This window comes from Sinocyclocheilus rhinocerous, unplaced genomic scaffold, assembly GCF_001515625.1.
Source record: "Sinocyclocheilus rhinocerous isolate Xijiao unplaced genomic scaffold, SAMN03320098_v1.1 scaffold609, whole genome shotgun sequence".
NCBI lineage: Eukaryota > Metazoa > Chordata > Actinopteri > Cypriniformes > Cyprinidae > Sinocyclocheilus > Sinocyclocheilus rhinocerous.
In genome coordinates, this window is record NW_015664988.1 from 180,691 (window position 1) to 208,364 (window position 27,674).

A 27,674-nucleotide genomic window follows, 5' to 3' on the forward strand; every position below is an offset into this window, starting at 1 on the left:
TGCTAACTATTTATTGTCATGGTCTCCCAACAGACATTCTACTGACTATAAGGCTGGCCGCACACTAGACGATTTTCAAATCTTAAACGATTTTAAAACCATGGGAGACCACAGACATGAAGACAGTTCAACTGATTTTTAGCCTTATAATCCTCTGAATGCGCACACTAGATGATTAGACCAGACCACGGGACCACACACTTGATGATTGTAGGAACGATTTCACAGTGACACGTGATCTCACAGACACTCGCGAGATCAAACGTGACTAGAGAAGAAAAACAAATAGAGGACAATCAATGTTGTCAGCTGGCTCTCGTGGCGCGCGTTATGTTTCACAGTGAAAAACAAAGTACAAAAAAGAATATGGGTGATGTTCTCTGCTTTCATGGCATGTTTGTGGCTGCCAAGTTTCAGGCTATAGAAGCACGCAACATCCGGAAGGTGGCGCTTGCACACTCTCATTGGCTATCACGGATATCACGATGTTCATATTCAAACGTTTGATATTTACGATTTGAGTTTGGGGACGCTCCGTCTCGATCGGAAGCAGATAAATAATCGTAATGACACCACACACAATAGAGGATTTTTTGGACAAAAAATAGTTTGCGACAAGCCGTGAATCGGGCCACACCCCTGATCGTTCGGGGATGCAAATCGGGCTTAAAATCGTCTAGTGTGCGGCCAGCCTAAGTAATTTGCAAGTACATGTCAACTTATTCTAACCCTAACCCTACCAGTCTACTAATACTCTACTAATACTCTAATGAGAGTTATTAGACATGTAGGTGCAACGTTACTTAAAGTCAATAGAATGTTCAAAAGGGACCATCAAAATAAAGTGAAACCAAGTTTCTCTATTAATGTTTAATAACATCAATACAAAGAAAAAAATCCCACCCTATACTTTTTTTTCTTTCGAGAAGCTGTTTCACTTGTATATATGTCACAAAAGGGAAGAAAAGACAATTACAACTACTATTTCATGCCAGCTTTAACATCACCATCATCGAAAACCATGATACTATAACCCAAAATCTATTCACTTGCATTGAGGATAAACATTATTTGAATTATTGTCTGCTGAGAACGTGAAACCACTGAAATTCAATTGCCATTTAACCCAAACACTGCATACTCCTTTTCTCTTCTTGATGCATTTACAAAATTGCCAGTTTTCCTGTCATAATATTTTATATATTGATGGACCCATGCAGTTCATACATAGTGATTAAAAAAAAAAATTCTGATTTTAAGGACATTTGTACGATAAGCAATATTGCAATATGAGAAGAAAAAAATCTGTCTCCTCAAACAAAACAAGAGATAAACTGCTTTGTAATAAAAGCAGACTACAATTTGAAATGATCAAACTGTTTTTTATTTTAGACACAGTGCAAAAGTGTGTTTATATAGTCTGGTCCCGATGGATTTTTTTTGACATATTAATAGCTAAACGCGAAAGCCAGAGGATTCCCTGAATCATATTTACATTTACATTCCAGACATTTGACCTCTTCAGTGAAACATTTTCACCGGCTGCTCCACAGACAGCATGAAATGACAAAATGTGCAAGTGATGCCTCGCACACCCCAAACCCCAGAGCACAGAACATTCTCAAATCTCATTCTATCTGCCAAGAGCGTCACCTCTCACTGCCTCTCCATAACAGCGGCAAGGCTCCAGCCAGGCCCCAGTCAATATCACAGAGCCATTTCACATTGATTAAAATCCTGTCTTGGTGATATGTGGAGGATGCACGCTTTCAAAATTCAACGCGAGGGAGATTAAAAAAAGAGTCTTTTTCCTTGCTCTCTCGTCTCATTAAACGAATCGAGCTTGTGAATATTTCACGTGCCAGCTTCATTACTGAAGATGAATCAAACGAGAACACAAGAGTTGTATAAATAATGGAGGGCTGTGAGTAACTGTGGGCCTGGCTTTTGTATATACAACAGGTGGCCCTCAAAATAAATGGAAAATATGGGGAGGGGGGATGAGTCATGCTGGAGACCCTGGTCTCTTGAATTGAAGGCCCAGCAGTCCTCTGTGTGCACATGGCTCACACTTGGAAATTAAACGAATAACACCTCAACATATTGATTCAGCTGTATAGGTCCAATGTAGTACTAGATCACTTCTGGCCATGACAAAAAAAGAGCTTTTGAGTTATATTACTTACATTTTTAATACAAATGACTTGCAAAAATGTATTTGATTTAAAAAAATTTAAACGGGAAAAAAATATCTGATCCGTTTTAGCTTTCTACTTCAAGGGCATTAAAACTGATTTTGCTTATGTATTAAAGTAAGGGGTGTTCATGTGTCTAAAAAAACTAATGCATGGCCTTGAGTGTCTTATTGTATTTATAAAGTTACTACAACAGTAATATGATAAAAGTCACCAATCAGTAATAAATAATTATAATTTTAAATTATATTAATCCGAATAAACTCATACAGTTCTTTGTGTTGTTGTTAATGAAAAGTAAATCTATTAAAAATGGATTAAATCTATTAAATTAAATCTATTAAAAATAAATAAAAGTTAAAAATTGAAGTATTAAAATGACTAAAAATATAACAGAAATAAAAATAAATGATCTAAATAGCTAAAGCTAAACGGAAAAAAACAACAAAGACAAAACCATACACTAAAATTACTGAAACTAAAATTTGAAAACTGATATAAAATATAAAAATAAAAGCCAATTCAAAATATTTCTAAATTGGTGCTTAAATATAGAATTCAAATGATGCACATTTACAGGTGTGCATTTATTTGAATCAGATTTCAAATTGGGAACTAACAAGTTTGTATGAGAAATGTAAAAGTCATGCTCAAGTTAAACTGGATAAAACAAAATCACTAGTACTATAAAAGGCAAAAAAGTGACTTACCTCTACACTGGCAAATTAGACAGCCCAACTCATCATGTTGGAAGCCCATTGGACAGGACCTGTCACATGGAAGTTCAGGGCATTTCTTACAACGGCAGGTGTCACAGCCATGCTTGTTCTTACTGATAACAGAAAACAAGATGGGGAAAAAGAACAAGAAATCTTAAAAGAGACATACATAGATAAATACATACATATTGCAGTAAGTTTTCTCTTATTAAAAAATACATTTAGATAACAATATCATACTTTCAAAAATTATTTTTTATAAATGATGCATGTGCAAATAATGTAGAAATGAAGACTCAAGACATATCAGTAGTCTAAGTGACCATTCACACAGAACACGTTTTTGCACTGTGCTACTTTTCCATTGATTTCCATGTAAACAGACACCAGACGGATGTCTTTGACCTCTGCATTCATGTCTTATGCATCATCACACACACATGACATGGCAATCTAAAAATAAAAATAAAAATACGGAACTACAGTCAAAATAAGTCAAATAAAAAGAAAAGGCAACCATGTATTTTTCTGCAAAAACGTGTTCTGTGTAAATGGCCCCTAAAAAGCTGGTTTATTTTGGAGTGTAATATGTGTATATAGTATATATAACAGAGTGCACCTTTAAAATAACCCTTCAAGACATATGGACTTCATAAAGAGTCAGTGCACACTTTGTCATTGGCACATCAAAGCTAGGCATTATACACCAGGTGCCAAAGACATGGTCCAATGTCATCTGTTAACACCGGAACAAAGTGAGAAGAAGAGAGAGAGAGGAAAGAGAGAGTCTTTGTTGACCTTACTTGGAGTCCTGTAAGCAGATGGCACATTAAAGACGACTAACCAAAACGACCAATCAAAATGCTCCCTGATGGCCAAGGCACCTTCCTTGGAGAACAAACTCATCCAGGGCACACTGGCCTGAACCCCAACTGCCCATCTCATACACACACACATACACATGCTTCTTCCCATCCTTCATCCCCCTATCCACTCTTATCGGATGAATAATAGGCCCGAGAAGCAGCCATGTGCAGTGTGTATTTGGTTTGGTGATAAGAAGCTATCAGCTATGATGTCAGCAGTAGGGAATATCAATATTCTTTGTGCAAGAGGAGGAAGTCTGAGCTAAGCTGCATGCATTATTCAAGCCACAAGCATGATCCTTGGCCATAACTTTGAGAGGGCATAAATAGATATCTAAAATTAGAATCTGAGATGCAAGCATTTGCACTTGTGTGCTCATTCATGACGGCAGAATTGAGGTGGGAAGAGACAACGATGGGCCAGGGGCCGAACTCTGATAAATAAAGACTCCTCTTTATTCAACCACACCTGAGGGAATGAGTCTCAGATAGGACACTATAGAGATGCAAGACCAGTCAAGCCGATGCCTCATTCTCTGCACTTGTCATAACAGTCTTTATTATATTTTAAAGGAACAGTACACCTAATTTTCCTTTAACATTTTGGGAGTTGTTTCACCACTTTTTTAATATAGAGACAGTATTCGGAGACAATCACGGGGCAGACGAGGGGGAATGGGTTTGGGTCGCGACGCAGGCCAAATTCGAACCTACATTTCCCATATGCGGCACAGCGCATGTCCGGAATATTTGCACCTACTACATCACAACTCCAACCTGAAGGAGAAGGGAATCTCTGCAGGCATTCCCCAATAAGTGGGCATTTATCAACTGCTTAACTCAGCTGGAAAAAATCATGAAGCTCCACTCGTAACCCCACCCCAAAATCTAGCCCCCAGTGGGATGGAGCAAATTGGGTAAAGCAGTTGAAATACGGCCACAGACTGGGAAACGCCCTTAACTGATTGGGCAACAACCTCTAGCGTACTGCAGAGACCTATACTCAGGGGTGCACATAAGTGGTGCGCAGGTGCGCATGTGTGACCAAAATAAAAAATGCGCTGGGTAAATAAGTTCAGACTGCTCATTTGCGCACCGACATGGTTGACAGCTGTTAATGCACAATCACCGTTTTAGATCGACTAACTGTAATACTGTATAAGATTTCCATTCGACTGAAAGCATAAATCTGCCAGTGCTAAACTGACATTTCATTTACTGACGTGCTTCACTCGGCAGCGCTAAAACAGACAGCGCATATACTTACTTGTCGGCAAGCCGCCAAAATAAAAGCTTGCTGATTTTAGGTTTGAAAATTATGAAAATTCATATAAAAAAAAGAAAGAAAATGTAAATATTAGCATTGTATTTTTAAGTTTACTACAAAATAATTGTATTTTTAATATTCACTTTTTATTTTAAAATATAATAGTATTGTCACACTCTTTTTTATTATTGCTATTATTTTATTTAAAAATACGAAATAAATAAAGTGCAATAATACTATCGTCACTATTGTTATTTTATTTTTATAGTTATATTTAATGAGTCACACTATGTGCAGTGTGAGCACCAAACCAAATCTGTGTGTGCTCTCATGAGAACCAGACTGAAAAATGTATGTGCCTATACTTGACCTGAAGGGGAATTGGTTGTGCTGCTCTTAAAATCAGCTTTGCTGTAATTAAATTTGCGCACCGACATGGTTGACAGCTGTTAATGCACAATCACCGTTTTAGATCGACTAACTGTAATACTGTATAAGATTTCCATTCGACTGAAAGCATAAATCTGCCAGTGCTAAACTGACATTTCATTTACTGACGTGCTTCACTCGGCAGCGCTAAAACAGACAGCGCATATACTTACTTGTCGGCAAGCCGCCAAAATAAAAGCTTGCTGATTTTAGGTTTGAAAATTATGAAAATTCATATAAAAAAAAGAAAGAAAATGTAAATATTAGCATTGTATTTTTAAGTTTACTACAAAATAATTGTATTTTTAATATTCACTTTTTATTTTAAAATATAATAGTATTGTCACACTCTTTTTTATTATTGCTATTATTTTATTTAAAAATACGAAATAAATAAAGTGCAATAATACTATCGTCACTATTGTTATTTTATTTTTATAGTTATATTTAATGAGTCACACTATGTGCAGTGTGAGCACCAAACCAAATCTGTGTGTGCTCTCATGAGAACCAGACTGAAAAATGTATGTGCCTATACTTGACCTGAAGGGGAATTGGTTGTGCTGCTCTTAAAATCAGCTTTGCTGTAATTAAAATCAATTGCTAGATAGCTCCGCCCACAGTGAAATCTGATTGGTTCCAAAGCTCACTCAACAGATGTTATGGTGTTATATTGCGGAGCGTTTTGTTTTCAGTGTGATAGACAAATTACTTCATGGTGGAAACTTGTGTTGGACCTTGAGTGCGTTTAACCACACCGTAACTAGCTGCTAACCACCATAGTATGACACATTGTTGCAATAATCAGGACTGTTTCTTGAAACCGTTGTAACTTTGTTGAACTTTGTCAAATGTTTGCTGGAACAATTTTGGGATGTTAGGATTACCAAACCACTGAACTATGTTTCTAACAACAGAACTTGCGACTATAGTTGGCCAAGGATGCTTTTGGGAAACACACCATTGGTACATGGTTGTGTGTAGAAACGGGTAACTTTTTTTTTTTTTTAACAACATCCTTAATCATTATATAACAAAATAAAAGGCTTCTGCAAAGAAAGGTTTACTGATAAAATAATCATTGGAGCCACAACTTAGCATTTAGCGCACATGCTCTGACACCTCATTGAGATATTGACTGGTGGTGCTCATTTGGGTTTTTTGGGTTTAAATCTGGCTTGCAACAAATTCAAGTTCCCAATCCTGTTCCCCATTTCCCTGTGCTCTCGTATGAATAGAAAGCGAAAAAAACCCTGACAATTAGGCATCAGTCACTGAAAGTAGTCGCCTGTACTTTCTTGCACTTTTCTCCACTTTTTCATCTCCATTCGTCACAAGGTGTCTCTCGACTGCACAGCTCCACAAAAGTTTGTACAAATTTGCTCGGCGATCTGCCTGCGTAATTGGAGCATTTTTTTTTTGCAGATGTGGAGCAGCAGTGTTTATTCATAGTTGCGTCGAGACATGGTGTTGTGTAGATTAAGCGTTCAGCTTCACTATCGCAGCTCATCCTTTACACGGCGCAATCAGAGGCGCTGATCTGAGCCGGCCCTAATTAGCTGTCAGCTCTAAACTTGCAGTCAGGCACAAACAAGCAAAGCATAGCACAGGGGATCATTGTGTCATTCACAATTTCTCTAGAACAGTGTGGAATTCGCTTCAGTTTGTGACAACTAATGACTGCTGCCTTTCCTGATAGTATAGAAAATCATTGGGGTAACAATGACATAAAAAGAAGGACAAAATAGTTTGGAATTTTATAGAACCATATTATTACTTAAGTCGGGGGAGAAGTAAGACATTCTTATACTAATCCTTAAAGCTAAAAAACACGTCATGTAGTTGAACTTTAATCCAAATTGCCTTAAAGTGAAACTAGTGTGACCTTGGCTCAAGGAAACAATGTCAGGAAGAGCTTTATGGGTTTTCATAAAGTCATCAGAGATTTGATCACATACTGTACCACTAACAATGAACGTTTAATAGAAACTGCACTTCTTGTTATTGTTACCTCTGTGAATCAGATTATTGTTTTCTTACATATAGCCGAATGGGCAGTCCTTGGCACAGGCCACAGCTTTGCACTTCTTGTGACGTGGGCGACACTGGCAAACATCACAGCCGTGAATGTCAGTCTGGAAGCCAAAAGGGCATTTCAGAGTGCAGCTGGCAATTAGACCACTGCACAACTCTTCTCCTGAAGGTTAGAAGAAAACAGAAGAGACTAATTAATTACAGCTTTAGACATTAATTACCTTAATATACATGCTTTAAGATCAACACATAGACAGGGAAGCAAAAACAAGATACATCCAACATACACTAATACATAAAGAAATAATAACATAATATAATATAATATAATATAATATAATATAATATAATATAATATAATACAAGTCATCCATTGCTATTTTTTAATTGTCATATCAATTTAATTAAATACAATTTTAGGTTATGTTTTTAACTGAATGGTTTAATATTCATTTATCTTATCTTATCTTATCTTTTTTATTTTTTTATTTATTTTAGTTTAGTTTGAGAAGCAGCGATTATATTACATACCAATATACTAATATAATATACCAATAAATACCTAAATATATTTTATAATTAAAAAAACAACAACAAAAAAACGTTAACCCTAAAACACAAAGCAATGAAGTGCAAAAAAAAAAAAAAGTAAAATACCTGTAAAAATAAATATGGAAAATTCCTTTATATTAATTCAGTACATTGTGTTTTTTACAGTGTATTATATGTTGTATTATAACATATTATACTATATTTGTATATTCATGTTATATTTATTATTTATTATATTTAGTGTGCAAATAAAAAAAAATATTGAAGAAATTCATACACAGGCACAATTTATGTTTGCCTACAAAACATAAATTTAAGCATATATTTACACTCAGACATAGACTTTCAAATCAAAAGTTTCTGAGAAACAAATTCAGTCAAGTGTGTCCAAACGTTTGACAAGTAGTATATATCTTTAAATAGTATATTTATGATCCACAACTAGGCTTATGGTCCCACCCAAAATAATTAAAATCAGCATTATTATCTTTTTCCTTTGACATTTGTCAGACTTCAATTCACTCAGCCTATCTTAGTATAAAAACAATCCCTTAATCCATCTGCCCTTCAGTGTTTATCCTCATAAACATCTCTGCTAAAGCCAGTCAGTGTCTGGAGAGAACACCGCTAAAGACCACCTGACAGCGTCTGTATGGGGTGAGGAAGATGAAGCACTTCTCCAGCGATGTCACAGCTCACTTACGTGTCTTGCAGCTGCACGTCCTGCAGCCGTTGGAGTCCAGCCGGAAGCCGTACAGGCAGCTCTTTTCCACCAGCGTGCAGTTGTCCAGTGAACCGCAGGCAGGGGGCGCCATCGTGATGTAGGTGGGTTCTAAAAAACAAAAAAATATTCCCCCAGAGGATGTGAGTCACTTTTGACTAAGTCAGACAGTTAAACAGACAGAGAAAGAATACTGGGATCTTAGGGGCTCAAACTGGACTACGCTTATGAGCCATAGGAGGCAAACAATTTTACACATACTTTCTTTAAGTTTCTGTTAAGAGGATAGTTCACACAAACACTAAAATCCTGCCATCACTTTCTCATCCTCATGTTGTTTTGTGGAAGGCAAAATGAGAATTTTTGAAGAATACCTGGCCACTCTTTTCAATGTAATATAACAGTGTTATTTTAGTATTATTTATATACTATTATAATATTTGCTATATTTTTAAATGAGCTTTTATTTTAAGTTTTCGTTTTTATTTTAGTAAGTATTACTCAGGACAGTAGGACATTGCGGTGGATCAGAGGTAAAAAATGATATAAATACGGATCAGTTTCTTGCACAGACCAATCGTTTCGTGTCTTAAGACCTCAATGTATCGTCACGAGCCACAGGGTTTAATTTGGTTTTGTCTGTGTATGTTTTTTTTAATCTCGAAGCCAGGGAGCCCATTGACTGCTATTATAAGATTGATAGACTGCAACGGTTTGAGTTAAAAATCTTCGTTTGTGTTCTACTGAAGAAACAAAGTCACCTACATCTTGGATGCCCTGGGGGTAAGCAGATAAACATCAAATTTTCATTTTTGGGTGAACTATCCCTTTAAGACTGGTTTTGTGGTCCAGGGTCACATTTAGGTTTTAAACTGACAAGTTTCTATTTGATCCGATCGAAAGTTGTACTACGTTCTGATAAAGATGAGAAACAGTCAGATGGACAGACGGAAAGAAAGAGAGGTGGATAGATAAAGTGTCAAGGTCTGAAATGGATAAATGCCTTCATGACTACAAACAGAGTTGATGGCAGCAGTCCAAAAACGAACCATCATCGCAGGAAATTGACTTTTTCACAGCGCAACCAGAATCTATAATTCACCACTCCTGCAAAACCTGAATGCTTGTAGTACATGCTGAAATTACTGATTGAATTGATTGGTTTGTGCCTGTCAAACCACTCATCCAATCAGCTTCCCTCTTGGTTCTTAGTTTTTTTCTTCTTCTCCACATTTAGCTTTGAATGCAGTGCTGTTCTGCAGTAGGGAATCAATTTCATGATGAAGTACATAAGCAAACACGAGTATGCTTTTCAATTTCTCTCGACCAACAACAGATGATCCATTTTAAAGGGGCAAATTGTGCCTGTCAAACCACTCATCCAATCAGCTTCCCTCTTGGTTCTTCTTAGTTTTTTTCTTCTTCTCCACATTTAGCTTTGAATGCAGTGCTGTTCTGCAGTAGGGAATCAATTTCATGATGAAGTACATAAGCAAACACGAGTATGCTTTTCAATTTCTCTCGACCAACAACAGAATTCACTGTCATGTCCTTTACACAAAGATCTTTCAGTGTGTGTTCTCAAAGTGAACTATATGAAGACGGTTTGGCTGTGTATTATGCTAATTAGTAACTGAGGGTGCATGCTTCCTCGGGAATTATTAACATTACAACAAGGATGAAAACAAATGAATGTGCGTGTGCTGCTTGTATGCAATTATTAGTGCAGCAGACCCACTGTGTTTTGTTTATGCTCATTAAGCTGTCTCTGGTGGGCTGACCCCAGACCGCACGGATGGTGGGAGACACTGCAGTGGAGAGAGACAGACTTGTGTCAGAATTTGCAAATGAGTCAAGACACGTACCTCTTTTGATTCGCTTGCATCGCACATGGGGAAGAGAGAGACATGAGCTGTCAGTGGCCAAAAGAGAGTGCCGTCATTGCATTAATAACTAGTTGTTCAGTTCAGTTTAGTATATACTTCTCGGACTGAATGTAAATACAGTTGTCATGGCCTGCATTTTAAGAAGTAAATTTGGTTGTAAAGCTCGACAGTGTCTTTTTTTTTTATTGTATGGAAAATGTAAGTGTAAACAAGCAACTTCTGTTTTTGTGTTTCAAGGAAAGAAAGAAAATCATATGGGATGAACTATCCTTTTAATACATTCAGGACAGCTTTTGGAAATTTTGGTGGTGTTTCCTGCACCATTACTTAATCTACAGCGCCATGGTAAATAAAAATTAGTTGGGTAGTTTTTACCAGAGTTGTGAGTTAAAGTATGAAATAAATGTGAAGAGATAAAAATGTTTGCAATGTACTGCAAAATAAAGCCAAGACATATATTTCTACTACACATTCACTGGCTACAACCAAACCGAACATAAAGCATGACAATATTGTAATCAGATTTACCGACAAATTACATTCTTTTTTTTTTATGACTGAATCACACAGAAAGACTTACAAACACACAAGTTGGATTTTCAGACGTTGAATAAAAATAAAGCTTAAGTTTTGATTTGTGAAACTTAAATCGGTATCATTGCTAGCTGATTGTTCATATGATACTGTGTAGTTGAATGATACACAGCTGCAGGTGTCTTTGTAAAAAAATAATTAAATATTCGATATTGAGCAGCACAACTGTTTTCAACATTGATAATGATAATAAGAAAGTTTTCAGCAGCAAATCACTACTACACATTCACTGGCTACAACCAAAACGAACATAAAGCATGACAATATTGTAATCAGATTTACCGACAAATTACATTCTTTTTTTTTATGACTGAATCACACAGAAAGACTTACAAACACACAAGTTGGATTTTCAGACGTTGAATAAAAATAAAGCTTAAGTTTTGATTTGTGAAACTTAAATCGGTATCATTGCTAGCTGATTGTTCATATGATACTGTGTAGTTGAATGATACACAGCTGCAGGTGTCTTTGTAAAAAAATAATTAAATATTCGATATTGAGCAGCACAACTGTTTTCAACATTGATAATGATAATAAGAAAGTTTTCAGCAGCAAATCAGCATATTAGAATGATTTCTGAAGAATCATGTGACGCTGAAGACTGGAGATTTTAAAATATATTAAAATATAAAATAGTTTTTTTTAAATTGTAATAATATTTCACAATTTTACTGTTTTTACTATGTTTTTGTTCAAATAAATACAGCCCTGCACAACATAAAAGACTTCTTTAAAAAACTAAAAAGTCTTATTCGACTCCAAAATATAAAACGGTAAAGTACCAAAAAATATAAACGATTACATAATTCCAAATAAATGTAGTTTGGACCAGATATGAGGGTTTTGAAATAATTTATTATTATTATTATTATTTTTTGCAGTCTATGCTTCCCAAAAGCCTATATTTTTTTATTAAACCTTATCATAAAGGGCGGCAAATTGTGAGACGTTTGCAACTTCTCTCTCCTCAACTTTTCTCAAATGTAAAGACATATTGTTATTAAATTAAAAATAAGCTCTTAGCAATAAATAAATACAAACCTGAGCCAAATCCTTTTTTCCCCTATTCATTAAAGAGCGCTGTTTCATTAACACTACTGTAACATTTGAAGCCATCTTGGCTTTGGTGCCTTATTTTCTTTCTTCCTATGTGGCCGCACAACCAACAGAGCAGGCTCATATTCAAAGACTTTTAGAAATAAACAAGTGCATTGTATGTGAAAATGAAGGCACATATTTAAATGTGGAATAATTTCGGTGCAAAACGCTAATGGCTGTGGGGTTCGCTCCAAATGTGATGTGCGATCTTTGGGGGTTCAACCAAACCTGACAGCTTTCATTTGCTTAATTACACATGCTGCGTCTGGTACAATAACTTGCCTCTGACAGGGAGAGGGTGTCACCTTGAGGAAATGAGGTCTTCTAACAAATAATAATTAGGAAATAAAAATGCACAGAGTGCAGGGCAGCTGGCAAATGAGCTAAATTAAGCTGTCCTGGGACCGGGGGATAGAGTCAGGGCTGTGTCCAACAGGGCTCAGAGGACAGTTGCAGGACTGAGGCGGGACATGGACACACACCAGCAGCGGTGGGATGGTTTCACTGCCAAAAGACACCACTGGAGTGGACACATCTGTTCACAAAAGAGGACAAACAAACCAGCACCTGTGCTGCGGCTATACTGAATATTTACAATACGTTATACAACAGTTACTTCTGGCCTAATAATTATTCGCATAATATAAAAAATATGTACTTACTAACTGGACAGATTTTGTAGATTCTGAAAAAGGTACTAAATATTAAATGAACCAACACTACAAATATTGAAAAGATTTGAATGACATTAATGATTTGACCATTACATTTTCAAAGCCAGTGCCAGTAGAATAAATGAATAAATGCTCTGTTGTGAAATTTGTTTCATATATATCACGAAGGCTGCATTTGTTTGATCAAAAAATACAGTAAAAGAGTAATACTGTGAAATATTATATACTGTATATATAATTGTATAATATATTTAATACTGTTATTAAAAGAAGTGTCTTTTATAAATTATATAAAGCTTTTTCTTTTTTCTTTTCATTTAAATCAAATATAAATTCATGTCCCAGTCACATTTTCTTGGTTAAATAAACATTACTTACACCTCAGAGGACAGTTGCAGGACTGAGGCGGGACATGGACACACACCAGCAGCGGTGGGATGGTTTCACTGCCAAAAGACACCACTGGAGTGGACACATCTGTTCACAAAAGAGGACAAACAAACCAGCACCTGTGCTGCGGCTATACTGAATATTTACAATACGTTATACAACAGTTACTTCTGGCCTAATAATTATTCGCATAATATAAAAAATATGTACTTACTAACTGGACAGATTTTGTAGATTCTGAAAAAGGTACTAAATATTAAATGAACCAACACTACAAATATTGAAAAGATTTGAATGACATTAATGATTTGACCATTACATTTTCAAAGCCAGTGCCAGTAGAATAAATGAATAAATACTCTGTTGTGAAATTTGTTTCATATATATCATGAAGGCTGCATTTGTTTGATCAAAAAATACAGTAAAAGAGTAATACTGTGAAATATTATATACTGTATATATAATTTTATAATATATTTAATACTGTTATTAAAAGAAGTGTCTTTTATAAATTATATAAAGCTTTTTCTTTTCATTTAAATCAAATATAAATTCATGTCCCAGTCACATTTTCTTGGTTAAATAAACATTACTTACACAATCCGAAAAAGAAAAAGAAAACTAAACAATTCTATTTTATATTTTTACATTAACAATCAATAATTAATCAATATTCTGTCTATTAAAGCCAAGTATGAATCTCATCAAGTTAGTGTTTTTAAGCATTTTACATTTATTCCAAAATAATAACTCAAGGCAGTAACAATTTAAACAATATATTTTATGGCAGAGGATCCCCAAATCCATGTGTGAAAAACTTGTTGCATCTTTCCCAATAAGACTCATGGCTGTATTAGATCAAAAGGGTGCTTCTACTAAATACTGAGGAAAGGGTCTGAATACTTAGGACCATGTTATATTTCAGTTTTTCTTTTTTAATAAATCTGCAAAGATGTCAACAATTCTGTGTTTTTCTGTCAATATGGGGTGCTGTGTGTACATTAATGAGGAAAAAAAAAAAACTTAAATGATTTTAGCAAATGGCTGCAATATAACAAAGAGTGAAAAATTTAAGGGGGTCTGAATACTTTCCGTACCCACTGTATATATATATATTTTTTACCTGAATGTCTCATCATAGTTCTAACTGGCCCTTCAGTACTAATGTAACATGAAGGCAAAGAGTGATGAGAAACGACTCTTGAATGTGTCCATCACTTTCCCAAGCGGCTGCATGTAACATGCCACATGTAAATGTGAGGCACAGTGAGAGCAGCGTTCTCTAGACCTTGCCAACAGGTATGGCTATTTAAGACCTCTATCAAGGGGGATATCATGCATCATTACAGCTGCCTTTTATTTCCCCATTTCCCATCTTGTAATAGGGCCACATATGGCTCTGCTGAATGCGAATGGCTATTTCTATTTTACCCATCAAGAAAAAAAGAGAAAAGAGTTCATCCTTGAATGGAGTAACAGTCATATCTTTACTTTTGATTGCAGAACTGCTGTCACAAGGCTGCTGACACTCCGGTTCTGACAGAAGGAGACAACAGGCTTTGTTATAAAAGGAACCACCAAGGTAACAAAAACAGAACTGTGCACGACTTAAAGGGATAGTTCACCCAAAAATGAAAATTCTGTCATTAATTACTCACCCTCATGTCGTTTCAAACCCGTAAGACCTTCGTTCATCTTCAGAACACAAATTAAGATATTTTTGATGGAATCTGAGAGCTGTCTGACCCTGCATAGACAGCAATACAACTGAAATGTTCCCAAGTCCAGAAACATAGCAAGGAGATCTGTAAAATAATCCATGGCTGCGTTTACACTTGGCATTAACATGCGACCTGTATCCGGATGTTGTCCACAGAATTTTCATTTTTGGGTGAACTATCCCTTTAAAGTGTGTAACAGAGTCAAGGACACATTAAACTGTTGTTCTCCATGGCATTTGAATCTTTCTGTACACAAATAGCATTGAACATATTCAGTGACTGTAGTCCCTAAATTAGTACTTAAAGTTCTGGGTTCAAAACTAGTTGCATTCTATAGACATCTAAGACAGACAATTTGAACCTCACCTAAAAAAAAAACAAGCAAATACAGTATGCAATACACTTTTTTGTATTAGTTTGTAAAAGTATGGCTACAATACGTAAACCTTACACACATTAATATGAGACTAGTGTCAAAAAAATCATTTATTAACCTTGTTTATGCCTTACATCCAATTAAACTCTGATGATCATGTAAAGACAATAAACCCAGTAAGTTTTGCATCATAAAGCCAAAAGAGATCATTCATATAGAGAAGAATCCACTTAGTTATTGCCTTGGCAGCTAGATGTCCAGATATCCATTCACATAAAACAGTAGTCCCACCATTCAAAGAATGATTTTGAGAACTCAAATATCTCACATTTTTTGGACTGAAAAATCTGTAGAGCGCTTTATTAAAAAAAACATAAGCTGCATATTTCTGCTTTTAACTTTCCACAGTGTGAGACAGACATTCATAGCAAGTGCGTTACTTTAATCTCTTTTTTGTTTGTCAAATTGAGTTTAAAAATTAAGTCTTCATTTATTGACATGAGGCCAATGATGCTTTCAAAAGAGCGTAAGTTGTATTGAACCTGGAACATCCATTTAAAGATCCTACATTACACTGTGGCCGTGGAGAATAGATGGCCAAATATATATCAACCCTTTAGTACTACTACTGGTCCTTACTGACATTGAGCTGATGCTTTTATCCAGAGCAACAGTATACAATATTTATTACAGTGAAAGTAGCCCTGGAGCAACTTATAGCCTTCCACATGGGCTCAATCGTAACGCTTAATGAATGGCTCCTTGCTGGATTCAAACCTGCAACCTTCTGGATACCAGTCCAGATCTTTAAAGGAATAGCTCACTAACAATTATAAATAAAACACAGCAAAAGTTCAATAAAAGTGGCCCATATGATTTCAAAAACTATATTCCAAGTCTTCTGACGCCATATGATAGTTTTTTGTGAGTAACGATTTACACACCAAGTTGACGGTCGGCCCATGACGGTTGTTGTTGAGTGTCTGTCAGTTTTGCATTGGTCCGGTTGGTGGCATTTTGTCTGCTTGCACAAGTTAAATCAGCGGGAGAGCTCATCGGTTTGAGAGATCACTCTGATTGGCTGTTCAACTTGGCGAATAGTGCACAAAATGGAGGTGACGAAAGCAAGCACACAACAAAGGAACTTGTCAGATGTCTGTGGTGAGCAAGGTCTGAAAATGCTAATAAAGCGTGGCTTTGTTTACAGTTTGTATATGCGCAGTCCTAGCTCTTCTGGTTTCCTGTTTTTAAAACAGACTACTGCCACCTAGTGGTATGGAGAGTTATTTTTCTCTCACACAGGCGCAGAATGTACGTCCTAGTTGGCTGTTGTCTTTGCACTGTGTTCAAGCATAACATTTTGTCCCAGACAGCAGCAACGTGAGGCGACACCACAGTCAGCTTTTGTTGCCGCTAGTTCTTTGATGTCGGTTTGGTGTGTCACGGTCTTAAAAGAGTGGAGTTTAATTATTTAAATGTCATCACACAAAGCTATTTTATGAGTATGTCATATCAGACCACTTTTATGGTGCTTTTTTTTGGTCATTTCTGGAGTTTAACTGTATGGAAAAGCTAAGAGATTGTGCAAAATAACTCTTTTGTGCACTGTGGTAGAAAGTGTAAATATGCCCATGGACTGCTTTTATGATGTGAGACAATCTGCTAAACGTCTTTTTTTAAGAAGTTATGCTCCCTGGAAGTAAGATTACCATACCGGTTTCAACGACACTTGAACTATCCCTTTAAACCACTCAGCTGCACCATCCAACTAGCAAAATATGAAGTAATTAATTCATATGAAGCACTAAGCGGATAGTCACCTTCCAACATCCACAGTGGGAGGATTTTGACACCGTTTGAATATTTTCACATTCACATAGTCTATCTGTGCTTTAACCTTTCACTGCAGTCCGTGATGATGAGCAGGCACACATGGTGCCTTTGATCCACCTCTGCACCGCCCGGAGAAAGAGCGAGAGAGAGAGAGAGAATTCAAATAAAGAGAGAGCACTGTATTTGAGATGTGGTTTGCGATGCAGCAGTGGTATTGTGTGTATAGAACTTTGTATGGAAAGCCATAGTGCACTACCCCCTCACTTCACCTCCATACTGAAGTGAGTGCTCTCCATGCTCAGGCAGACCCATCTAAACCTCTAATTGCTTCACAGGCCGAAAGGTGTATGAAAGATTAATTGAAAAGGGGTGAATGTGAGCTTGCTGCTCTGTGCAGGTCTGCAGACATGCTGCTGTCACTCTCTGTCAATCCACTGCTCTCTTCTCCTCTCTCCCTCACGACCTCAACTAGCTCAAACAACCTCAAGTTTTACGGGCTACTAATCAGACTCTTTGCATTCTGATTTAGGTGCACCGCAAAACTTTTTTTGTTTGACACAAACTCGCAAAACTCACCTCACAATGATAGGGTGTTGTGAAGTAGTTGCTAAGTTGCTAATACAAATACTACTACTACTAACAACAAAACAACAACTATTATTATTACTATTATTATAAAAATAATAATTATTACTATTATAGAGGGAGGCAGTATCAACATTTTATATCACTGTGTGTGCATAATCTTATTATTTACTAATACTTATTATTATTATTATTATTATTATATACGGTCACCATTTTATAAAATAACTTATGCTGTGATATTAGATTGAAATAAATAAATATTATATTATATTATATTATATTATATTATATTATATTATATTATATTATATTATATTATATTATATTATATTATATTATAGTTAGCTTTTTGGTAACACTTTACAATAAGGTTCCATTTGTTAATGTATTAACTAACAATACATTTAATACAGTATTTATTCATCTTTGTTAATGTTAGTTAATGCAAATACAGTTGTTCATTGTTAGTTCATGTTAATTCACAGTGCATTAACTAATGATAAAAAGCACAACTTTTGATTTTAATAATGCATTAGTAAATGTTGAAATTAACATTAGCTAAGATTAATAAATGCTGTAGAAGTATTGTTCATGCTTAGTTCATGTTAACTAAAGTAGTTAACTAATGTTAACTAATGAACCTTATTGTAAAGTGTTACCATTTTTTTTGGTTGGATATATTAAATAATGTGTTAAGGCCTATTTATTGGATAATTAAATACTCTACAAATTGCATGTCATCACATTTGATTATTATTTTTTATCTATTTAAAAATTGATGGAGGCAAACCGTGCAAAGCTGAACATGCTAAAGCTAACGACAACACACTGCATTTGAAATGCCTTTTTTAAACTTAAATGAATGGCAAATGTTTCTGTGTAGTTAAAAATGTTAACGTTAAATGCTCCATTTAAGACAATAGTACATAGTGTACATCATTTAGAATGTAACACTTGTCTTATTTGAGACATATTTCAGCCTGCCGCACAAACAATTTTATTTATATCGTCACACTGTATATATCATAAATGACCATCCTACATTAGTAGATAATGTTGACAGCAGTCAAGCTTTAAATCACATTCAATGCAAAGTCTTTCTGATTTTTTGGAAAGATTTATCATACACCATGTGAAAATCGCAAGTCAGACTGCTTAGAAGCTGCTTCTCAAGAAGCAACAATTTGAGGTATCACTCATGTCCGTAGAACATTTGTTAACATCCCTAACCCTGTGTGTGAGCCATAGTAATAGTAATGCTTGCCTTCACTATTATCAAGCACCACTATGAGACAAAGCACTCCAGACGTTGTTTTCCCTCTATATACTGAGTCGGAGCAAGAGAAGGATGCTTCATTTGCTTGGATCTCTAATTGGAAGGAGGGTGAAGGTGCAGAAGGTAGATGAGACAGACAGGAATCCTATTACCCCCACTGTGACTCAATTCCACTGGAACAGCATTGATCATAACCAACACGACAGTTGGTGGAGCCTCGCCTCCACAGCCACAAAAAAGGGTGGTTTTTTTAGTACTATTTTTCATATCCTCCTCCACACATATTGTCAGTCTGGCATTTAGGATGGCCTGATAAGATTGTTAATCGCTCTGAACAAGCTTTCCATTCCCGGCGATCCTGAGACTACAAGTAACAGGAAGAGAGAAAAAAAACATCATGTTGCTTTTGTGATTTAAAAATCTAGACGGCAAGCAGCGACGTGCGAAAATCTATATTCTCCAGCTCTTTTCAAAAGGATGATGTCATCGGTCTACACACAGCCAGTCCTGGGAGAAATTCATTATCCGACATACCTGCCACTCATCTATCACTCGCTGAAACCCTCTCTACAAGAATGTAGTCCATGCCCTTGCATACCGAGGTGCACGTCCGTACCTCACGGTGCTTAATCAAACTTATGATGAGATACAAAACGATGTGAAGCTCTCCCTCGCAACAAACATGGAGGGGGAAACCCAGCCAACTGCAGTGGGAGTGGAAGTCCCAGGGGTAACCGCTACAGATCTGTGAGCAATATGAAAAATACACTGGAAGGCGGGATATGATATTCCACCGCTGGGGAGGGTAGGGAGCAAGGTCTAATGGAGGGAAATCCACAGGAAGGGTTTTGGTGCAGCATTGCATGACAGTAAAGGAGACACGACACGATAGACCTGAGATTTGAGGCGATGGAGATGTTTGGGTTGTGCTGGAAGTGGGTTGCTGGGGGATCCAGGTAAGCAACTGCCTGCATTGCTCTCAGTCTAGTAGATTATTCACACCGAGTATGTGACTGGAATGGAAACTCAAAAAAAAACTCTGAGTGCTAGAGAACATTGAGAGGAAACGGAGAAAGAAAGCATTTACTCACTCACATAGATACCAGTCTTGAGAATTCCAGTTTATTTTAGTCTGATGGTGATTAGTTTCATTAAATAAGTCACTGTGATGTCCTCATCACTTTGTAGACAAATAAATGCATATTTAGGCCCTGTCCCAAATGGCACCTTAAGCCACTTGTGGCCATCTTATGATTGCACACTTTTGTGATATAATGTCGCTTTGACTATAGGGTAGAAGTCTGCTGTGGAACTCTACTCCGATCTGCCGAAGTGCACACTGAGGGAGCATAGTGGCTAAAAAGGGGGCACACATGAGCACCCTTCTGAAACCGAAAATGATGAATGGGAGACCCTACGGTGTCCAAGCATGTTCCTGGAGGGCCAACGTCCTGCAGAGTTTAGCTCCAACCAGCTCTAACACTCTTGCCTGGATGTTTCTAGTCAGCCTGAAGACACTGATTAGCTGATTATGCATCAGCCATCGTAAGTCCACAAGACATCAAGTTCATGTAAAATATGCCATTTGAACTCGGAAGCATTTGGACTCGATCTTGAATCAAACTCAACCTACTCAAGTCTCAGCCTGGACTTGGACTTGAATGAGCTGGTTTTGACTACAACACTGAATTAATGCTCATATTTAGCGTTAAGGATCTGTTCTTTGACCCCATCACCTGGTTGTGTAATTGGGTGTAAAAAAAATCACATTGAAAGGACTCAAACCATATCTAGTGGCCAGAATATCACAGAGACCACTTGAAGCCAGTAAGCAACAATTTAGCAATCTACTGACCACCTACAGTACAACACTCTAGCGAACACCCAGAACGACCTAGCAACTGCATTCATGCCATGTTGATATTACAGCAATAACAAAATTCTGTCTTGTAAAAAGCATTTATGTCCTTGTAGAGCTCATAATCACCACTTGTAAACTAACAGTTTCTGAGAGCTCCTATTTGACTTCTGCAACGTCACACAGAAAATAGAGCTGGCCTCAACAGTAAAAAGTAGTAACATTCTTTTATCTTGTAATATTTCTGTTTAATAATTCTTATAATTGACTATTGTTAATGCCTTAGAAATGCAAGATTCATCTGTAAAAAAAAATACAGTTTAATGTAGTTATCACAGATTTGGGTGACTAATGTCTAACGTCCTGCTAAAAAGCTCATTTATGAATAAAGCATTTGCATAACGACTGTTACTTGTTATATTGTGGTTTTGGGAGTTTTATATTGGAGTTGTTATATTTTACTCCAATTGACCCTTTGCAAAGACCCGCCCCCTTTAGTTACTGTTGCTACATCCGATGAGCCATGGCGCTCTCACGCCACACATCATGTTCTCACACAGTGAAAAATACATCACGTAGCAAAGAGGAAACTGACAACGTGCCGACAGACAAGACAGAGCAGGTTACTTTAGCTATGAAACAAAGTCTCAACTTTCAAACTTTGTCATTTTTTTATAAATTCAAACAATAAATAGCATTTTGCGACCTCAGTTTAAGCGGGACGTGAACTGATAATCTCTTCCTCTTTACTAGTTATAGCATGAAATAAACATGAATGAACATCAGAAGGTATCTTGTTTCAACCACGGAAAGACGTCAATACACATCATTTTTCAAGTTCAAGTCCACTGATGTTAATCTACTCTCCTGTCTGGTTTGTTTGTCGGACAAAATGGCAGATTTGGCGTTATGATTGGTCAGATCGCCTGTCAATCAAACTCCCGGAGAAGGGTCAATAACAGAAATGTATTTTGCTGTTAATAGTGTTGCCATAGAAACTGATAATTCTATAAGTCTGAGGACAAGAACAGGTCAGAGTGGAATGTCCAGGTTGTTATCTGGTAATTACAAAATGAATACTGCCCTGTGTATGGATAACTAGCCTTAGTCACTATGAAATCTCATATCATGTCATGTCATATCATATCACAATAGCTATGTAAAAATGTCTGCTTTTGTAAAAATAACATGAATGAAACATGTCATTTTGCTCAGCAAGACCAACTGTAGCTTTGCCATGACAGTAGCTGATTCATGTTTTTCATCATTTTGTGTGATGCTGAAATTGCGATGCATACTAAAACTGTTATGATTGCGATCTGACACATATCATAACTACACATAAACCATAAACATTTGTGTTCATGTGCTTGCATAGAGTGTGTTTATGTCCAAGAATGATACGCTCAACCCAATACAATTCCAACCCGCATCCATAAAGTGCATCTGTTCTTACCCTCACACACAGGGCAACACTCTCCGGGCACAGTGACAGGATTGAGACAGCTGTGGCCGCAGGCAGCTGCCACACAGCGGGCCTCTCCACTCACACACTGGCAGAAGGTACAGTCATCCTCACGCCAATGGTCTCCGTGTGCCAGGATCTGCCCATTCACATAGCAGCCGGCTAAATTGAGCACTGGGTAGATGGGGTCTATATGGAAGGAGTTAGGAGAACAGAAAGACATGATGATGATAATAGCTGCCACACATCAGTACTGACATCCTGCAAAATGTACCCTGCTTGAAGAGTCAGTTTAAGCCAGGGCTTCTCAACTCTGGCACCTTGAGGTCCACTTTCCGGCAGAGTTTAGCTCCAACCTTGATCAAACTCACATGCCAGTAACTTTCTAGTAATCCTGAAGACCTTGATTAGCTTGTTCAGGTGTGTTTGATTAGGGTTGGAGCTAAACTCTGCAGGAAAGTGGACCTCGAGGGCCAGAGGTGAGAACCCCTGGTTTAAGCTGTTTTAGAACATAGCAGATGGTTTCTGAGCACCTTAAGTTTGTACAACTGGTGGCTGGCTTGTTGCTGGTTCAAGATGGTCTACAAGTTTGCACCAGCTAATTATCAGCTTGGACCAGCTAATGACCAATTTAGGTCAACAAATAACTAATTTGGACCAGCTAATGACCAGCTTCGACCAATTTGGACCAACTAATGACTAGCCTGGACTAGCTAATACCCAGCATAGACTAGCTAATGACCAGCTTAGTCCATTTAATGATCAGCTTGGACAAGTTTGGAGCAGATAATGGCCCCTTACAGATCGTAATTTCAATTGGAATTTGCTCAATACTGAATTTCACTTGAAGTCGAAAGATTTTTTCCACATATATATTTTTTTCAGTTTATCACGTACATTCCATATTGACCAATAGAAAGCTGCTTGATTTGAAAGTGACTTCTTTGTAGAGCTGCGCTACAATGTACCTTTTTTACCTGTGAAAATTCACTAATGTGACCTCAGATTAGTGGTTCTCAATCGGAGGCTGGTGCCCACTAGGTGGCTTCAGGAAGCTTACAATGGGGGCCCCAAAATGATTTAAAATAATTTGATATAAGACAAAACAAACATTAAAATAAGTGCAAACCAAATTCAGCATATTTCATATTTTAATTAATCTTCTCAAAAACCGTTTTCATTGAAAAATGTGACCCTGGAGCACAAAACCAGTCTTAAGTCGCATGGGTATATTTGTAGCAATAGCCAAAAATACATTGTATGGGTCAAAATTATTGATTTTTCTTTTATGCCAAAAATCATTAGGATATTAAGTAAAGATCATGTTCCATGAAGATATTTTGTACATTTCATACTGTAAATATATTAAAACTTAATTTTTGATTAGTAATATGCATTGCTAAGAACTTCATTTGGACAACTTTAAAGGCAATTTTCTCAATATTTAGATTTTTTTGCACAGATTCCAGATTTTCAAATAGTTGCATCTCGGCCAAATATTGTCCTATCCTAACAAATCAATGGATCAATGGAATTTTATTTCTTCAGCTTTCAGAGGATGTATAAATCTCAATTTCGAAAAATGGACCCTTATGATTGGTTTTGTGGTCCAGGGTCACAAATGAGGATTCCCACATACCTGGAAAACATGTATATATAGTGAAGTCTAATTGTGAAATTGTGGTTTCTAGAACTGGAAAGTCATGTAAATTAATACAATTGTACAACTCCATTTTTCTAGTTATGCCAAAGTCTAAACGATTTCATCAGGTAGAAATTGTGTGTAAAAAAAAAATTAAAAAAAACTCTTATCCAGTACATCATGAACAACTAGAAATGTCATTGAATATGGTTGTGGACAGTGGGAGCCCCAAAAAGGTTGAGAACCACTGGTCTAAGATTAAAATGATTTACCTCCTTCATAAGCCAAGACTGCCTATGAGTCAGCATACGGAGTCATACTGGCTTACATTTACTGTGTTACTGCCGTCTATCTTTAGTTGGCCGAATGCATTTGTTTAATTCATGGCAGTAAACTCTCAGGAGGAAAGCTACAGGGGACTGAGGGAGTTTCTTTTTAATTAACTACATAACAGCAAAATCATTCGCAAGCTAATTTCAACATGACCACAATCTGATAAATATAACATGAGCAGAAAATGTAGCATGGTAATTCCAAGCAGTAATGTACTGGACAACAAAACCTACCCACAAGAGAAGCATAGCAATCGAAATTACATGCTCCCTGGCAGCCTATTACAGGTTGTCTACAAAATAAAACAATGAACAGTTTCCCTGAACTAATTAGCCTTGGATGCTCACTGAATTGGGAGAATGCAAGCACACAAATGATTTATACCGCAAACTTATCGTCCAATCTACAGAATCTTCCCCATCATGTAATGTAAAATGCACAATATCCTCGGAGAAGTTAAAAAACTAGTCACGCCATAATTGCTTCAGAATCTAGTTTTGAACCTGGATGACACTGTTCATTAAAATTCACAAAAATCACCTCAATTACAGGCAGAACATCAAGAGCAAATGCAAAACAGGCCCTAAGGCACAAGGCTAACGCTAAAGACAGCTTGATATCATTTGGAGGTTTATGAAGAACAGGAATATTTTGTCTTTCCACAGCTACTGCAAGGGTCATCTAACCTTCACAGACAGGACAACACTCTCCGTCAGGGACGTAGTAGCGTTCGCAGTGGAGGACGCCGCACTGGGCCGTAAAGCACACGGACACCCCGCCCTGACAGCGGCAGAAGCGACAGGCATCCATCCTGAACATGTCCCCGTCATGGTACTCCACTCCGTTGAAAGTGCAGGCCGACTTTGTCTCTGCAAAACACAGTAATCCGGATGCAGTGCATTAGAGGCTGTCTCATGTATGACTGACAGCACAACAAAACAAACAGGGTCTTGATGACAGGGCCAAGAAGAATAGTTAGTTATGGGGTACGCAGGGACCTAAACGGTGTGCATTTGTGTCTGAGAGAGCTTTTAGCTGCTGAGTTTCAGATAGTTGTGGAACTGATGCTCACCGGTCACCATGGCAACCCTTAGATACTAAATTCCCCTTTCAGCTTATGCATTACAATGCCTACCTACACTTGTGTACATAAGAACAGCCTGCTTTTTGCTCCAAAATAAAGCTTAATGAAGGTGTCTTTATATGTATTCAAACTTGGACTTGTGTTAATGCAGTTATTAAAAAAAAAGATAAAATATAAAAAAAAAAAACAATTAAGGTGGCCGTGAAAGAGAACTCCAAACAAAGAATTAACACCTCTAAAAAAGACAAATAAATAAATAAATCCAGTTCTTAATTAGCATCTTTGTCTTGTCTGGTCTTTTTTTTGTTTTTGGTAAATTAACACATTCAGTTTTTGTACACGAATAGAACTGAAATGCACACACATAACTCAATGCAAATCTGCAATAAATACCAAAACAACTTTCCCCACACTTTATTGTCATACTGTGGTATTTCGTTGTGTTGAGCTTTGATGATGATTACATTGCATCTTAAAAAAAAATTGTAAATGACATACTTTTGCCAAACGTCTCATGTGAGTTTGATTTATAAATAAATAACCTCATAAAGAGTGTCTTTTTCCATAATGCTGATCTATTATTATCAGTGTTGGAAACTTACTTCTTTCAAGGTTCTCTGATGAATAGTGTAAAAAAAAACAGCATTTATTCAAAATAGTTTTTTAAAAACAATTTAAGTCTTTACTATCACTCTTTATCAATTTAACATATCCTTGCTTAATAAAAATGTATAAAAAAAAAAGAATAAAAAATGTACTGTTCTTCGCATTGTCCTTTAAACAAGGTAAATTAGGAAGAAAAAATAAGATTCCAAATTTTGCATAGGTCTTTCTTCTCATGATAAATTAGGGGTTAAATCATTAGTTTTTTTCTTTATATAAATTAGACAAACATCTATTATTGATAAAAATGGAAAAGTATTGTTTAGCTTTATAAAAATTACAATTAAATTGTATTTTTTCTTATTTTTTAATCAGTGACAGTAATTCTTTGATTTCAACACCAAGACATGCTTGATTCTGGAAATGTGTGTCACTTCCCCATCTTGTGCTTATGTTGAATGACGCCAAACACGTCCTTGAAAACCTCTGATCACAACATATTTGACGTACCCAAGTCATCTAAGCTCTGCCTGTGACAAATAAGAGGCCTTGGAACATTCCATAAAATCCTATCAAACGAAAGAGTGACAGAATATCAAAGCAATCCATTAAACGAGGAATTATTAGAAACCTGGAGCCAACAAAAAACACCCAAAGCCAAGTGGGAATTGATCTCTGCACACTTAACTGTTGAAAGATCAGCCAAATGCGGTGCACAGCGTTTTTAATTCCAGTGAATAATTTTGTCAATTAGTACAGGCTCAGTGAAATACCCAATAATCTGGTATGGAAACTGTGAGGTTGTCACAATAGACAGGCTTCACAGAGGACTGTGCGAATTTGCTCAGTTTTCTAATCAAAGCTTTTTTTTTGTTCCTTCAGCCTGGGTCTGTCACTCTCCTCTGGGTGACTACTACCGCTTCTGAGAGCAGCAACTAATTGGAAGGAGCTGCTTAAAATCAATGCACAAAAGAACATTTTTTTTTTAAGTAATAAAAGAAATAACCCCCTCCCATTAGACAGCGGGAAAGGAATCAGATGTTAAAAGGAGTTGTACAGGTGGAGTTGAGATGTCTACAGGTGCATCTCAATAAATTAGAATGTCGTGGAAAAGTTCATTTATTTCAGTAATTCAACTCAAATTGTGAAACTCGTGTATTAAATAAATTCAATGCACACAGACTGAAGTAGTTTAAGTCTTTGGTTCTTTTAATTGTGATGATTTTGGCTCACATTTAACAAAAACCCACCAACTCACTATCTCAACAAATTAGAATACTCCATAAGACCAATAAAAAAAAACATTTTTAATGAATTGTTGGCCTTCTGGAAAGTACATTCATTTACTGTACATGTACTTGTAAGGTCCGCACACATGGCCCAAGGAAGGTATCCAGTGGCGGATGAAGGTCTCTTGCGTGTTCGGTCTTTTCAGCGCGCAGAGTTATTCAATTTAGGTTTAACTGA

At 36.7% G+C, this 27,674-nt stretch overlaps 1 protein-coding gene across 1 annotated transcript in view; it reads right to left on the minus strand.

The window, feature by feature from the left end:
• Window positions 1-27,674, minus strand: part of LOC107730553 (cysteine-rich motor neuron 1 protein-like) — a 58,872-nt gene that overhangs the window by 8,556 nt on the left and 22,642 nt on the right. The window contains 5 exon segments of the mRNA XM_016541406.1: window positions 2,906-3,027; window positions 7,517-7,673; window positions 8,766-8,894; window positions 22,537-22,734; window positions 25,207-25,389. Of these exon segments, the coding sequence (XP_016396892.1) occupies window positions 2,906-3,027; window positions 7,517-7,673; window positions 8,766-8,894; window positions 22,537-22,734; window positions 25,207-25,389 (789 nt within the window).